At 44.5% G+C, this 17,406-nt stretch overlaps 1 protein-coding gene across 1 annotated transcript; it reads right to left on the reverse strand.

Annotated features, from left to right (window-relative positions):
- Nucleotides 1–13,409: 13,409 nt before the first annotated feature.
- On the reverse strand, nucleotides 13,410–16,324 carry LOC146686907 (immunoglobulin lambda-like polypeptide 1). The gene is made up of 4 exons (XM_085440146.1): nucleotides 16,095–16,324; nucleotides 14,430–14,741; nucleotides 14,223–14,297; nucleotides 13,410–13,869 (listed from the first exon to the last, which is right to left on the reverse strand). Exons 1-4 carry the CDS (start codon nucleotides 16,243–16,245, stop codon nucleotides 13,721–13,723), a joined length of 687 nt encoding a protein of 228 aa, XP_085296272.1. The 5' UTR covers nucleotides 16,246–16,324; the 3' UTR covers nucleotides 13,410–13,720.
- Between the last annotated feature and the right edge of the window lie 1,082 nt (nucleotides 16,325–17,406).

Below are 17,406 nucleotides of genomic sequence, written 5' to 3' on the forward strand. Positions count from 1 at the left end.
ACAATGAGTTTTGAATTCTAGCAGCAAATTGTAAAGAAAACTATCAGAACATCTGTCTGTGAACTGAATCTCAGGAGAAAGTGGGCCATGCAGCACCACAATGACAAGAAAGGAAAGATCGATGGTGGGTAGGCAGCAGAGGATCAGGGGACCATAACACCATCTTACACAGTTATTAACTAATGAGCTCATTGACTAATCTGAAACATCATTTTCAGTTTTCTGACAGCTTCAATGGAATTTCAGCTCACAGTGGATCTGCAACAATTTGTTCTTGTTCAGCACCACGGACAGCCCATTAAGGGCCTAAAGAACAAAAAGCCCAGAGACAGACAGAGAGGGAGCCAAGTCAGACACTGATACTTAAAAATACACATTGAGTAAAACTTATTCATTATTAATATTATCATCACTCATGATATTTATGCTAAATGACTCACCATTTATTCAGTCACATCAGGCCTGTGTAAAGCTTCAATCTCTCATGCTTGAGTGCTCAGATATCATGACAGGATCAACAGCCTCTCAAAACAGCAACGCTATCAGGGACTAACAGTTTTAGCAGTTTATACAAAATGTCATTCAGACTGTAAGCCTCTCTGTTTTGCCAGCAAGCCACCTTAGTGCAATATTACTTTAGTTCCTGGACATAACATTATGCATTATTTGATGAACTCAGCAAAAAAGAAAAAAAAAGAACAGCAAACAGCACTCATCGAGCTGGGCTTTTATTTTGAAGGGCATCCCATTTTCCTATAAATCTTTGGATCTTGAAGTGAGGGACAGTCATGTTTGCATCTTTCAGATTTTTATCTTCATTTTCTATCACCAACATTTTGCCCTGCCAGGTTACAGCTGACCAATTAGATTTAAAAATGTTAATGTAAAGTTAGGATTCCAGAATCATGTAATGACAATTCAAGTTGGGTAAGTAATGATCACATTAAGAACTGTATATATATTATTTCAACATTTTTTACTACTATAGAGGGTCCAAGTTAATCAACTCAGAGTTTGTTTAATCTGGTCCCAGAACAGGGCCCTGAACAGCTGTTATGTCAGCATTGTTCCCCATCTTTGTGTTTTTATCTACTGAACTAGACTGAAAGATTCACGAAGCTGCATCAAGACTGAGGTCTCCACAGTTGATGGATCTGCATATCTTTCATTTAGCACAAGTGTTTTCACTCACACGCTCTTGCTCGCCCAATCTGGAGCTTTTGATCGTTAAGTGTCGCCCTTTCTATCTCCCTCGGGAATTCACTGCGGTCATTGCCTGCACTGTTTACATTCCGCCTCACGCGGACTCGGACACTGCCTTATGTGAGCTACATGAGGCTCTCACACATCAACAAACACTTCACCAACAACTCATTGTTATGGGAGATTTTAACAGAGTGAATCTCAAACGGACATTTCACAACCTTCACCAGCACATCAACTGCCCCACCCGGGGCACGAGGACATTAGACCACTGCTACACCCTGTTCAAGAACTGTTACAAGGCTCAGCCCCTGCCGGCATTTGGAAAATCGGACCATTCCGCCATCTTCCTCATACCTGCTTACAAACAAAGGCTAAAGCAGCAACCACCAATCAGGAGGGAGGTCGCTCGCTGGACGGACCAATCGGTGGCCGCGCTGCAGGACGCACTGGATGACGCAGACTGGGACATGATTCGGCGCAGCTCTGATGACATCAACATGTTTACGGAAGCGGTTGTGGGATTTATCGGGAAACTAGCGGACGACACAGCAGAAAGAACTATCATCCGAACGTTTCCCAACCAGACGCCGTGGGTGGATAAAAACATCCGCGACGCTCTGAGATCACGCACCGCTGCCTACAATGAAGGGCTTGTCGCCGGTAATATGGACCTATACAAGGCTGCGTTCTACAACGTGCGCAGCGCAGTCCGAAAGGCAAAGCGGAGCTACGGGGAAAAACTAGAGTCACAGCTACGACAGTGCGACTCTAGGAGCCTGTGGAAGGGACTGCAGACTATAACGGACTATAAATGACCAGCTTCTTCAATGATGAATGCAGATGCTTCACTGGCTGATGAGCTGAACACGTTTTATGCTCGCTTCGACGCCGCAGCAATTAAAACAACAAACGGCTGCGCGCGCTCGGAGTGCACCAGTGAAGAAAATGCATTCGTCATCACAGAGCATGCCATGAGGAACACCTTCAGGAGGGTGAACACTGGCAGAGGGAATTATGTTAGGATGCTGTTCGTGGACTACAGTTCAGCATTCAACACAATAATTCCCTCTAAGCTTTTCACCAAGTTGACGGATCTAGGACTCAGCTCATCACTGTGTCAGTGGATCCTCAACTTCCTCACAGACAGACCCCAATCAGTGAGGGTGGGAAAACAAGTCTCCCCCTCCATCTCACTCAGCACTGGAGTGCCTCAGGGCTGTGTTTTAAGCCCCCTGCTGTACTCACTGTACACTTATGACTGTGTAGCCACATCCGACACCACCTCCATCGTCAAGTTTGCTGACGACACTGCTGTTGTGGGCCTGATCTCCGACAACATCGAGACGGCCTACCTGGAGGAGATTAGGAACCTGGAGACCTGGTGCCAGGAGAATAACCTCCTCCTAAACATCAGCAAGACTAAGGAGCTGATCGTGGACTTCACTACAAAGCAGGCGAGGAATTACAAACCCCTCATCATCAGTGGCACGCCAGTGGAGAGAGTGGACAGTTTCCGATACCTGGGTGTCCACATCACTCAGGACCTGTCATGGTCCTGTCACATCAACACCCTGGTTAAGAAAGCCCGTCAGCGTCTCTTCTTCCTCAGAAGACTTAGAGACTTCCATCTGCCACTGAAGGTGCTCACGAACTTCTACTCCTGCACCATCGAGAGCGTCCTGACGGCAAACATCTGCACCTGGTTTGGGAACAGCACCAAGCAGGACAGACGAGATCTGCAAAGGGTGGTGCGCTCGGCAGAACGCATCATTCAATCAGAGCTCCCTGACCTGCTGTCCATCTACACCAAGCGGTGCAAGTCCAAAGCTAGGAAGATTATGATGGACCTCTCCCATCCCAACAATGGACTCTTCTCACTGTTGAGGTCTGGGAAGCGCTTCCGCTCCCTTAAGGCCAAAACAGAGAGAATGAGGAGGAGCTTCTTCCCCCAGGCTATTCGGGGCCTGAACCAGGTGTAGGACTGGACTCTCACACACGTCACCACACATTTCCTATAATCCTATAATTCCTATAATTTATAATCCTTATCTTTATAATCTCTTCTGCTATTTTAACATTCTTTACTGTAAATTCCTAAGTTAATTTGTAAATTTTGTAGTAAAGTGTAAATTGTAAATATTGTAAAACTTTCTTCTGTCATTTAATGGTCGGGCATTGTACAGCTACAAGCATTTCACCCCCATGTCATACTGTGTATGGTTGTGTGTGTGTGACAAATAAAATTTGAATTTGAATTTGTTTTGACACCAGCTGTTAAGGAATTATATAATATTTTTAACCAGTTAATGAATAAGGTTGTCAGGGTTCCTGGGTCGGTGACCAAGTATTTTCAGTTCTTGTTCACTGTTTATCTACTGCCTGTTCCACTTCCTGTTTTATTGTGTTAGCCTTGGTCTGTGTGCGTTATGTTCAGTCCTCTTCCCATTAGTTCATTATGTTCAGCTGTGTACTCACCGGTCTCTCATAATCATTATCACCAGTCTGTATATTTAAGCCCTCTGTTTCTACCCATTCACTGTCGTGTCATTGATGTACATGTGATGATGTCGTTCAGTTCAGTTCAGTCAGTCGTCCAGCCAGCCATTCATTCATTCAGTCGTCCAGCCAGCCATTCATTCATTCATTCAGTCGTCCAGCCAGCCAGCCATTTTCTACCTCTGTTCTGTTCATCCACTCCTTATAATAAACTTTCACCAGTCTTCACCTACCTGCGAGTCCTGCGTTTGGGTTCCTTCCTCCTCGCCTCCACACAACGCCTGACAGAATGACACGACCCGTGCCACGAAGACACGTTAGGAACCCAGCGGACTCGGACCTCTATGAGCGGCAGGCGGTAGCGCTCTCCTTGTGGGCGGAAAAACTCAAGGAGAGACAGCGGCTCTTCGCGGAGCGAGAGCACGTCTTCGAGGGCACTCGCTTGGCTCTTGGCGGGCCTCGGAGACGCCGCGTTCCCCCACCTGCTGCCTCACCTGCACCGGAGCATCTGCCGCGGAGAGTGGACGTTTCACGCCGCGTTTCGGCCGCTCCCTCTCTCGCCACTCCGCTCCACGCTCACACATCACCTGCCTCATTCACCGGACCTTCAACCTCGCCACGGCACAGCGGCTCCGTCTTCCACCTCGGCTCAACAGAGGCTCCCGTGCCAGAGGCTCGGACGTGTACCCCGCCCGCTTCCTCCTCCCGGAGAAATCGGCGCACACGCCGCCATAAAACGGACTACTTTCAGCCACTCCCGATGGTGAGCTCCAGTGACTGTTTTTCGCACTCACCATCTGATTATTCACTCAAAACGCACAATAACCCCATCTCTGATTCGTGGGATGTTTCCCTCCTGGAGGATTCTGTGGACTGGGAAGATTTGTTCTGCTCTGCTCTCCCAAAGACTGTAAATAGTGGTGGCAGGAAGACCAGAACAATCCCCAATAAACCTGCTAACATCACACACCCAGTCATTATCTCCACTCCCGTCAGTCAGTCTACCCCCACACCAGTGCCAGCTCCCAGGAGGAGGGCAGCTGCGACCCAGTCTACCGCCACACCCGCTTCGGTTTCTCGAGTGGGGGTGACTGGTGTCCAGCCACCTCCCGTGCCTGTCCCAGCGCCTAGGCTGAGGACGGCCAGGATCCAGCCTGACCCCCCTAGAGACTCAGCTGAGGCTCTCCAGCCAGTGCCCTCACGCTCTGGAGGCACGGAAGAGCTAATCAGTCCACCACTTCATCCACCTCCTGACCCAGCCTTTCACGCACTAGCTTTATCCCTGGTTAGGCTGGCTGAAGTGTCCCCTGCTCAGGCACCGGCCTTACTAGCTCAGGCTGTAGCTTTATCTCCCTCATTAGCTCAGTCTGTAGCCCAGCCATTAGCCACACCAACCTCAGCTCCGTCGTCAGCCTCACCTGCTGTTCAGCTTCCACTCCTGTCAGTTCCCTCGCCTGCTGTTCAGCTTCCAGCCCCGTCAGTTCACTCACCTGCTCTCCAGTCCGCTCCTGCCCAGTCACCCGTAGCTCAGTCTGCTCCTGCCCAGTCACCCGTAGCTCAGTCGCCTCCTGTCCAGTCAGTAGTCCAGTCGCCTCCTGTCCACCAACCTGTTCAGTACCCAGAGCCTGCTGTGAGCTACCCTGCTGCCCAGCCAGGGGTTTCCGCACCCGCTGGCCCGGCCGCTCCTCAGCCAGGGGTTTCCGCACCCGCTGGCCCGGCCGCTCCTCAGCCAGGGGTTTCCGCACCCGCTGGCCCTGTCCTGTGTGTGCCAGGGGCTCCAGTGCCCACTGGTTCTGAGACCGTTTTCGCTGGAGGGCCCGAGGAGCCCGTCCGGCAACCTTCCTCGTCAGCTGGGGGTTCAGGAGAACCGCACCAGCCTCATGCCTCGTCAGCTGGAGGGCCCGAGGAGCCCGTCCGGCAACCTTCCTCGTCAGCTGGAGGGCCCGAGGAGCCCGTCCAGCCACCACCTGCGGCTGCCTCGCTGTCACCCAGCTCTGCTTCTGCCTCGCCTGGTCCGGCCTCAGGCTCGGTCTCTGCTTCGCCTGGTCCTACAGCTGCTCCTCAGTCTCCGCCGCCTCCCGTGCCGCCTCCCGTGCCGCCTCCCGTGCCGCCTCCCGTGCCGCCTCCTGCAGCTGCTCCTCGGCCGCCCTCTCCTCGTCGCCGGCGTGGTCGACCACCGGACCGCCTTCGCCTGAGTGGCCGCCGTTGCCTTCCGCACGGCCGGCCCCCCGACCGCCTTCGCCTGAGTGGCCGCCGTTGCCTTCCGCACGGCCGGCCCCCCGAACTGTGTCCACGTCGCCGCCGTTGCCGTCCGCACGGTCGGCCCCCTGAACTGTCTCGTCTCGGCCACGTGGCCGCCCACCTGGACTGTCTCTGTGTGGACTCCGTCCCTCCGTCCTGGGCCCCCTCCGCCCGCCCTGTTCTGTTTTTTTTTTTTTTTCTTTTGGCCGTCGGGTGCCGGCCTTTGTCGGGGGGTACTGTCAGGGTTCCTGGGTCGGTGACCCAGTATTTTCAGTTCTTGTTCACTGTTTATCTACTGCCTGTTCCACTTCCTGTTTTATTGTGTTAGCCTTGGTCTGTGTGCGTTATGTTCAGTCCTCTTCCCATTAGTTCATTATGTTCAGCTGTGTACTCACCGGTCTCTCATAATCATTATCACCAGTCTGTGTATTTAAGCCCTCTGTTTCTACCCATTCACTGTCGTGTCATTGATGTACATGTGATGATGTCGTTCAGTTCAGTTCAGTCGTCCAGCCAGCCATTCATTCATTCAGTCGTTCAGCCAGCCAGCCATTTTCTACCTCTGTTCTGTTCATCCACTCCTTATAATAAACCTTCATCAGTCTTCACCTACCTGCGAGTCCTGCGTTTGGGTTCCTTCCTCCTCGCCTCCACACAACGCCTGACAAAGGTTCCAAAACCAAATTTGTGTAAAGTTGCAAATAGAAATTTCCAGTTTACTCTGTCAAACACTTTTTCTGAATCCAGAGATAATATTGTAGTTTCAATGTTTTTACTGTATGAGTAGTCTATTAAATTAAATAATCTATGTGCGTTGATGAGTGCTTACCTTTTATGAAACCCGTTTGGTCAGGATGTATTAAAAAGGGGGGTTATTTTCTCTAACCTCTTTGAGAGAGCAGATTATTTTAAGGTCTACATTTATAAGGGATATTGGACGATAGCTTGAGGGAAATACAGGGTCTTTGCCTGGTTTTATTAGGAGATTAATGTTTGCAGAATTCCTATTTGGTGGAAGTCTGCCATTCTTCCTTCTTTGATTTCCAGCAATGTTTTGTAAAAACTGGTGCTAGAATCGTCCAGAATTCTTTGCAGAATTCTGAAGGGAAGCCATCTGGACCTGGAGCCTTATTATTGAGCATACTTTTCAGGGCTTCCTGGAATTCACCTGATGTCAGTGGCGAATCCAGTGCAATTGCTTGAGTGTCTATGACACGGATTCTGAAAGGGACTCAGGCGCAGCCCAGGGTTTTCCTTTAAGCGAAAGACAGTGCCTTTATTCACAGTGAACACAACACCAGGTGACTTTGTACAATGTGCAGGGAAAAGGGGGTCCAGGTCGCCGGGGTCCGTGGGGGAACGGGGATCAGGGAAAAAGTGCTCCACACTCTCTGTACAGAAGTTCGAAAATCTCCACCTCAGTCACTCCTCTTGTAGTCGGGTTCCAGAAACCATCTATACAAAGAAAGGTCAGGTTAGTGGAATAATCACAAAATGGGTTACAGATTCAGGTTTACAGATTTACTAGTTGACTGACGCTGATAGCTCAACGATCCAGCGAAGACTAGCATAGATCCCCCATCTTAAGTACTACTGCAATCAGCTGGAATCAGCGGTGCGGTGATTAGAGCAGGTATGTGGGCCAGCAGCGGGAGCCCACAATGAGCATCGCCGTGACGAAAGAGAGAGAGCGAGAGAGCAAAACCAAAACAAACATATCGCCTAATAGAGGGTCGGCCAGCGAGGTACAGGGACCATGACAGTCTAGTAATTTTGGAAGAGTTATGTTGTCCAAAAACTGATAATTCTTTTTTTTAGATGGGTTTATTTGTGGTGGATATAAAGGTTTACAGAAATCCCTGAAAATGTGGTTTATTTTCTTTGGATCATATATTGTGTTCCCAGATACATCTTGAACGACACATATAGTTGTTTTTTTCTTTATTTCTTCTTACCTTGTTAACTAGAAATTGACCAGATTTATTACCATGTTCAAAATTTTGTTAGCGTAGTCTTTGTACTAATAATTTATTTTTTTAATAATGATTTCATTTAATTCTAGGGTTTTTTTGCGTATTTTGTTCAATGTTTCCTGATCTTGGTGTGACACGTAGGCTTCTTCTAGGGATTTGATGGTTTTTTCTGCTTCCTCAATATTTTTGTTTTCTTCTTTCTTTTTATGTGGTGAGAAAGAAATAATTTTACCTCTCATCACAGCTTCACCAGTTTTACTTCATTATATTGCATAAATGTCAGTTACAAGCTTAAATATAAAGTTGAAAAAATGTAATCGCAATTAATTACAGACAATTTTGATATTAGTTAGTTCCATCCATTTTCTTCCAATTATCTGGGGCCGGGTCACGGGGGCAGCAGCCCTCTCCCCAGCAACCTTCTCCAGCTTGTCCAGGGAACACCAAGTTGTTCCCAGGCCAGTCGAGAGAGATAATCTCTCTAGCGTGTCCTGGGACTGCCCTGGGGCCTCTTCCCTTTCTTAAAGATGGGGACCACCATCCCTGGTCTCCCAGTCCAGGGGTACTGCCCCTGATCGCCATGCAACACTGTAGAGACGCGTCAACCAAGACAGCCCTACAACATCCAGAGCCTTCAGGAACTCTGGGCGGACCTCGTCCACCCCAGGGGCTCTGCCACCAAGGTGTTGTTTAACTGTTAGTTAATTTTGTTAACACACACACACACACACACACACACACACACACACACACAGTACCTAACCGGTTTCAAAAGTACCGGTTTGGTACTGGTATCGGATAAAACCTAAACGATACCCATCCCTAATCAAGACAAAGAAGCTCCTGACCATGCATGGAAGGTTTGACCCGAAGTCCAGCACCTTGGGACTGTATGTTAAGCAGAAGGAAGGAGGCCGGGGACTGGTGAGTGTCAGCACCAAAGTTCAGGATGTGGCAACGAACATCCACGAATACATCAGGAAGATGGGCCCAAATGACCACAAGCTCAGTGAATACCTAAGGCAGCAGAAATCAAAGAAAGAGGAGGAGAAGGAGGAACCATCACAGGAGGACAGGCCCCTGCACGGTGTGTATCAGATAGAGGAGATATAGGAGCAGATAGAGGAGGTGGCTGACATCCAGAAATCCTACCAGTGGCTGCACTGAAAGACAGCACAGAGGCACTAATCATGGCAGCACAGGAACAAGCTCTGAGCATAGGATCCATAGAGGCTGGGGTCTATCACACCTGGCAAGACCCCAGGTGCAGGCTGTGTAAAGATGCCCCAGAGACAATCCAGCACATAACAGCAGGGTGCAAGATGCTAGCAGGCAAGGCATACATGGAACGCCATAACCAATTGGCCAGCATAGTGTACAGGATACAGTGGTAATCGGAGCACTAAGTGTGGTGACTCCCAAACTATGTGAGTGGCTTGAGCAGATCCCAACAACAAAATAGGAGATCTCTGTCCAGAAGAGCGCAGTCCTAGGAACAGGTAAGATACTGCGCAGGACCCACAAGCTCCCAGGCCTCTGGTAGAGGACCCGAGAAGGGAATTATTTATATATTTATATAAATATAGAAATGCCCATTCAACTGTAGCTGAATCCTAATTTTATATTTGATATGAAATGTAATAATTCAGCTTTAGCTTGGCAGGACAAAATTTAGGACACGGAAAGTGAAGATCAAAAATCAAGAAACAGATCAGACAGAGTTTACTGATCGACCTGTGAGATAGTAATCCATAGCAACAGACCCGGGGGTGATCCACCCTAAAAGCTGTTTCTACACCAGTCCATGACTATTTCAATTTCTAATAATTCCAATAATACTACTAATAAATTCCAATATTTCTGCCTTTATTGGCTAAAATGCGTAAAAAGAGAACAAACCTCTGGCACAACCAGGTCAGGGCAGCCATGACCTGCTGTGTTTGGACAATCTGGGAACCCATCGATTAGTCTGCTGACTTAGATTCTGGATACAACGCACAAGTTTTCTGGGCTTCTGGTTTATCCAGCAGATATCTGGGCAAGAAATCAACTTCCTGCAATTGCTCGTTGTCTATGAAAGCACATGTCTAGATTATATTTGATGATGCAATGCATTTTCAGCAGATGAACTCTTTTGCTCTCCTGACAGACTATTGCTTGCATGCTGTTCAAATGTGATTCGTTGGGAAAAATGAACAGAAATCTTATCCTGTGATTCTGGATTCAACATACTCAGATACAAAATCATTTTGTTTAGATAGGAGAGAAAAGATGGTGACAGAAAGATGAGGCACCGTGACTAATTCATCCTCTATAAACATCCACAGGAAACTGATGGAAACCTGTCCAACAACATCAGCGTCCTAATGAGCCGCTGCTAGAAGGACAAGATCCTGACCTGACATCAGTCCAAGTGTCTGGTTAAATGTACTGAAAGGTGTTAAACAACAAGTGCTGCTGGAAGAGTTTTCATGAAGAGAACATTAAGACTGTGAATGAGGGATGGACTTTGACTCAGTTTGACACAATCTGTTTTTCTTTCACTTTGAATAAATGTTTTTGTGGGACTGAGGATACATTTGTTTACATTTGGAAGTTTGATGTCATCTGTTCCTCTTGTTTCTGTCTTAAAACAGGATGAAAAATCTGTTTAAACAGAAATAAATCGAATTGAATTTCTGACAGCAGTAAATAAAAATGGTCCCTGAGCTCAGTATGTTTGTGACTCTGAGATGGAGGTGAAACATGTGAAGCTGGGCTGTGGTTTACTGCTCTCTTCCTGTCACAGACACTGTTTGACATCTGTTCATCTGTTGGTTTTTGTTCAGGCTGCAGGGATCATTTCTCACTGTGGGGAGCATCCTTCCAACAGTAACAGTAGTAGGTGGCTGAATGATCGCGTTTAACTTTCTCTATCTTCAACTCACAGCTGTTCTGTTTATTCTCAGCTGAAAAATCATCTTTCTGAGGATGATCATATGTTTTATCTATGTCACCATTTGTTTTATCAATATCAAGTATCACTTTGAAAGTTTCATTTTCTTTCTTCTGGTACCAGTAAACATAGGGCAGTCTGCTGCTACACTGTTCAGTCCCTCCACAGCTGAAGGAGACACTTTGTCCAACTCTCCTGGTCAATGTTAAATCGTCCTGAATCAGCTGTTCTGCTGCCATGGTAACCAGTGCTGTAGAGACACAGACAGATAGATGAAGGTTAGTGTGACAGTGTTTGTTACAGGTTGACTTTGTTGGCTCCTGATTGGCTGGAAACACTCACCTGAACACAGACAGCACAGAGCAGCAGCTGGGAGGAAAAGCATTTTGTGCAGTGGTGTTTCCTCTGGTGAACCTGGGGAGAAGTGGCGCTCTGATGCAGCTGAGGCCAAACAAGGACGAGCTGTGAGATCAGACGAGGGCCACGTGGTTTCTAACAGGTCCTCAAAGCTCCCATCAGCCCCTGCGGCCCACAGATAAGACTGCTGCTGCTGATTGACAGCTCAGCTGAAGCTGCTGTGGTTTCATCGTCTTCATTTCAATCTGACAGCAGATCCAAAAATCTGGGTCACATGATGCACAAACACTCAGAAACATTCATGTTGCTGTGAATTTACTAACACACACTGTTATCTGTGGTTTAACAGCTGTGATGAAAACACTAAATATAATGAAACTATAAATAAAAATACAAATATAAAAAATTATTATGCTGTAAAAACATTTAAAAGTAAAAAATATTTTTAAAAAAATAGATTAAAATAAAATCATATTTAACAACATTTAGAGTAAAAATCTTATTTGAAACAAACACATGTGGTTCTGTTGTGTGTTTAAATATGTGCACACTGTGGTTCTTTCCCACATCTTCTAATGTGTTTTGTTCCAAGTTGGTTTCAGACTGAAGGATTCATTAAAGCCTTTTTAAGAATCATTAAAATGATGATCATCAATTCTAATATCTATAAACAGTAATAAAAACAGGGCTGTGTTTCACGTCAGCTTCATTTATTTGTAGCCATGGTTAGATTTCATCTGCAGCAGGCAGTCATCCACCTTTACACACACATTTACACAACAGTACAAAAGTACTTTTTGATTCCTGAAAGAGAAATAAGACAAATGTTGCCTTTGTATCATCTCTGATATGGAAGGGATCATTTGAAGATGTGAGTGAAGGACACAAATATTTGGATCTGGTGTTGTTCTACATTTTAGGACTAAAAGACAGAAGGAAGAAAGTGAAAGTGACTGTGCGAGGCGTTGAAGTCATGAAGTCAAGTGGAGGCCGCTGACTGCTGTTACTTTCTGCTGTACAGGTTCAACAGGGACTCACAGTCAGCCTGCTAGAACATTTGGATGAAGAGAAAAAGGAGGAAAAAGACTTTGAGGGACAAATCCAATAAGATCAGCATGTTTTGAATGTGGGAATACAACAGTTTCCTCCACCATGACACACACTGGAGCCTCTTTTTGCTCACAGCTTCACTGTTTGTCTCAAAGTTCAGTTTGGAGGCCAAAATTGTTGCAACACATTTGTAAGTTTGCACTAATTTCACTGTGTGACCCTTAATGGATGTAATGAAAGAATCAGTCAGTGAAATATGAAGCTGTGCTGTAAGTTTGGAGGAGAAAAGTGTCTGAGTGACTTTAATGAGGTGAACACATGAATACAGAGCACTGACTGACACGTACACACTCCTTTAATGAGTCGCACACATTTTTGTGACTTCATGAAATGTCAAAAATGACACAACACACAACAAGCTGCGAGCACATTATTGTGTGTTTGCTGTTTGTGTGCTTTGTTTGCTGTTATGATAGCAGGCATACAGCCATGTTCTCAATGTCTCAGCTATCATTGATTATTGCTGCTCTTCCTCTTCTATTAGGCACTTCAACTCAATGAATGACACACAGAAAGATTTCATGACTGTGTTCTTCACAATAAGGAGAATATGTTATCTGCATCTGAATGACTCATGTTGCCTTGTTTCTACTTTGTTTGCATATTTCTGCTTGTTGGAAAGGATTTTCTGAATCATTCAGTAGTTTTTGTAATAATAACGACATTTAGCAAGACTTCAAAATGATTCTCCAACATTTGCTGTTCAGACTTGATCTGTTCTTACGTGTGTGATATCCAGAATGAAAAACTCAGCTCAGGTAATAAAATGGGAGCTGAGCAGACTGCAGGGGCTTCATGGTCTCTCCTTTGATTCCATTAAAGTTCATTTGTCAGCTGTGAGTTGAGGATTTGAGCTGTTTCTCTCACAGGTGAAGAACACAGATCCTTCCTGGAATCATTCTTGAAGCAGAGTTCCTGCTTGTAACTGTCATTGTGTTATTAAAGTGAAAGCCACAGCTAACGGTGTGGAGGCTGCAGAGCAGAAACCCACACAGCCCGTCTGCTGCAGGAGAGCAAGTTTGGATACAGTCAGTTTGTGCTTCACTCACACGGGTTGTTGTTGATCACACAATGAAAGTAGAATCAAACTCTTCATCTTCAAATCTTTATTGTTCACACAAACACAACTACACTGTTTGACATTTGAAAATCAAAGTGAAAACTTGTGATAAAAATATTCCTGATGGTTTTTGTTACTACAATAAAAGTCACAATAAGCACAAAAAGAATTCTAACTCAGAGCAACAATACATGTAAAGATGTATTTATTTCAGACGATCTTCTAACTGTTGAAGAAAAAGGCAAAATAAGCTCAACACATCATAACTAACATTTGTGATCAAAGTGATGAATGAGATGAATTGATGAGATGTGATGGTGAGAAAAGGCGAGCAGGAAACAGTCAGTCAGCATGTGTGCAGTTGGTGGACGCTCCCTTGTTTGTGAGCATCATCAGCAGAGAGAGTCCACAGCAGTACACCAGACTCTTCACTATCAGCACTGTGTACAGCAGGCAGAGCAGCTTCACCCTGCACTGAGACTGGAAGGACACTGAAGGACAGACAGACACAAAGAGACAGACAGACAGTCGGGTTATTCCTCTCAGATCAAGGAGAAAAAGTCCAAATAGAAACAGTCACAGCTTCTTCTTCAAGTGGATGAATTGATGTAGTGTTTGTGTCCACTTGGGGGCAGAAGAACTCCACAAGCAGCTAACAAACTGATCTCTGACATATTATGGTCTGTCTGCTGTTTGGTGCTGAGCAGCTAGTGTACAGTGGCTTTATCAGAGCTTGTTGGATGAAGATTTGATCAATTAGTGCAACTTTAAGAGCCTAAACTTGTTCCAGCTGCCTCATTGGACATTGGAGCTGTCCATGCAGAGAGGCAGCAGGTGATCTTACAGTCAGCTGGCTGCAGAGCTGGCAGGTCTGCTGGCTCTCTCTCTGGAGGACAGGAGGCTGCTGGAGCTGGAAGCTCTGAAACAGAAAAGGAGTCAAATGTTTGGAGCTGCAGTGAGAAATGTCAGTCCTCTGCTGCTCTGCTCTCTTTGACAGCATCTCCACATGAAGCTGAATCACTGCTGAACACAGTCACCAAGCCTTCATTACCTTGTTGTGTTCGGGCCTCCACTGTGCCCCCCTCGTGCTTCACCCAGCAGCTGTATTTATATGTGTCAGAATGGCTCCCATCAACCATCCTGATGGCAATGGTGCGTCCCGCCTCTCTGAGCTCCAGCTGCTCTCCCTCAGCAGGGGGCAGCTCCTCCGCTTCTCCGCCGTTCTTCTTCTGTCTTTTCCAGGAGAACTGGACCAGAGGAGGAAACATGGCTGAGGCCACACACAGCAGGGAGCTGTTCCCCTCCAGGTGGGCTCTGGATGCTGCTGGGTACACGCTCACCACGGGCTTCACTACCTGCTCATCTGAAGTTTGACAGCAGCAACAAGCAGCACAGACACACATTCACACAGTCAGCAGCAGCTTCCAGCACTGCACTGCATTCAGTCTGATCCTGGAAACTACATGGACTCTGATCACTAAACTACTCATCAGCACAAAGTTCACTACATACACTGGATTCAGCTTCATATCAAACACAGTCATCACCTCATGTCATCATGGCTCACATGAGGAACACTCAGCATGATTTTACATCATGAAATAAAATGCATTTCAAATTTTTTGTATTTTTTTGTAATTTGGTATATTTATAAAATTTATATATATTTACTACATATATATATAAATAAATATATGTGTGTGTGTGTGTGTGTGTAGTGTTTTTTCTCGATACTGTTGTTCAAAAATACATTAATCATTTTTGACATTATTCTGTACTAAACATAACACAACATTTTTCACCATGATTTAATTCCAACAATGAAATTTTAATTTTTGTATCAGCTTTTAAACAGGTGATTTTTAATTGTTTGAATTAATACCATACTTCTTTTTCAGATTTCATAATTCTTTGGTTTTATTCTGCAGTAACTGGAACAGCAATACATCTACTGTTTGGTTTATTATGCGCTTTTCATATGTGTGAATAAATAATTACATTTAAATCCAATGAAGCAGAAACTTGAATGAGCATTTTGTACCTTTTTTTAACATAATATAAAATAATTGTCATACTTTATGTTATAACTTTAAAGTATGTGAAAATATCTATTTATTTCTTCATTCTTTTTAAAGAATCATTTACTGGTAACATTTTTCAAGTTTTTCTTTTCATTTGAAATTTAGACTCACACATCAAACAAACCTGACTCAGTAAGAACAATGTCATATTTTAGCCTCATTATTTATATTCCATATTACAAATGTTTTACACGTCCCTGATCAATATCTATGTCAATTTATAGATGAATGTAATTGCAAGAAATCCTCTTTTCATGAAGAAGATACATCTTTGAAAACTAAATCTAAATTTTCTCTTCAGCATAGTTTTTAATTTACAAGTTTGCTGCAACTTATTACAACATCAAATATGATCTCGTGTTAAAAACCAGCAGAATCACTGAGAGGATCAAATCCTAAATATTTGTAACATCACTAATATTTGCAGAAATAAAGAATAACTTTAGTTGTTCAGTGAGATTTCAACATGTTTTCAGAGATTATTGAGCTTTTCTTATGTAACAATGGCTGCAGATGAATTCTCTACTAATGATGAAAAACTAACATGTAAAGCCTGAAGCAGCACAAACTGACTTTAAACACATTTTCAGCTTCTACAATAAAACAACTGAAGGAAAATAAATGTTTGTTCTTACCTGTTACAGACAGTTTAGTTCCAGAGCCAAAGATGAAGTAGGGATAGCTCCGTCCTGCCACTCTCACAGTGAGACAGACTGCTACAAAAACCTGTCTGCTGTTGAACGTGTCAGCTGAGGTGAATGAGTCCAAATGAGGAAGCAGGATCATATTTCAGCTCCATGATGTGTTTCTCTAATGTTCATATCAACATGACTGTCTCTTCTTCTCTTTTCTTTAATGCACATGGATTCTTCATTCACTGATTCAGTTGATTCTGAATTTTTGATCTAGGTCAGCATTTGAGGTCTGGACTGAAACACCTGACATGAATAATGCAACTGGAATTTAAAGGCTTCTGTTTAGTCTGCTTAAAATGTAGTTATTCATGGCAGTCAGTCAGCTTTGTGTCAGTATTATATTGTTTGCTGTGTCTACACTCAATACAGGATGACATCATCCTTTTTGCTAAACCATATAGTTATGACTGGATCAGGAAATTCATATACTAGTATATATTGTACATATATTTATTAGTTTCAGATGTAGCCATTCTTGTATTCTGCTTGTTTACATTATTGTATTTTGCACAACTCTGTTGCTTGTGAAGCTCGCACACAAGAATTTCACTCACATGTGCTGTACCAATGTACCTGCACATGTGATGTGACAATAAAAGTGATTTGATTTCATTTGATTTAGGAGACCCCGACTCCTCCCTTAGTTATGCTGCAGTAGGCTTAGGCTGCTGAGGGATTCCCATGATGCACTGGACGTTTCTCCTTCTCTCATCTCTTCTTCACTCACTATGTTTTATACAGCACTCTGCATTTTATAATAAATCCTTATTGATCTCTTGCTCTCTTCCACAGCGTTTCTTTAGCCTTGTTTACCTCCCTTCACTCCAGCCAGCTGTGACAGATGGTGAATCCTCCCTGAGCCTGGTTTTGCTGGACGATTCTTCCTGCTGAAAGAGAGTTTTTCTTTCCCATTTCCCACAAAGTGTTTGCTTGTAGGGTTTTGTGTGCTTATTACGGTTTTCTCTGTATTATTGTAGGGTTTTTAACTTACGGTATAAAACTTCATTGAGCAGACTGTTGTTGGGGTTTGGCGTTATATAAATAATAGGGGTGGGACTCAATTAAAAAAATCAACTTAATTAGAGGCTTTGTAATTAATTAATCTTGATTAATCACATTTAATCGCACATGAAAATTTGCCCCAAAGCACTTTTTTTTTATTTAAAAGGGTTTTAGTGGGCGACAGAATGAAATAATAGTCATGCACATGAATATTATAACTCAAGCTCTTTCAATTTATGGGGAAAAAAGC

This window comes from Copadichromis virginalis, linkage group LG18 (genome assembly GCF_057382275.1).
Source record: "Copadichromis virginalis isolate Kocher_CV1m ecotype Utaka linkage group LG18, C_Virginalis_male_GT1.1, whole genome shotgun sequence".
NCBI classification, from domain to species: Eukaryota; Metazoa; Chordata; class Actinopteri; order Cichliformes; family Cichlidae; genus Copadichromis; species Copadichromis virginalis.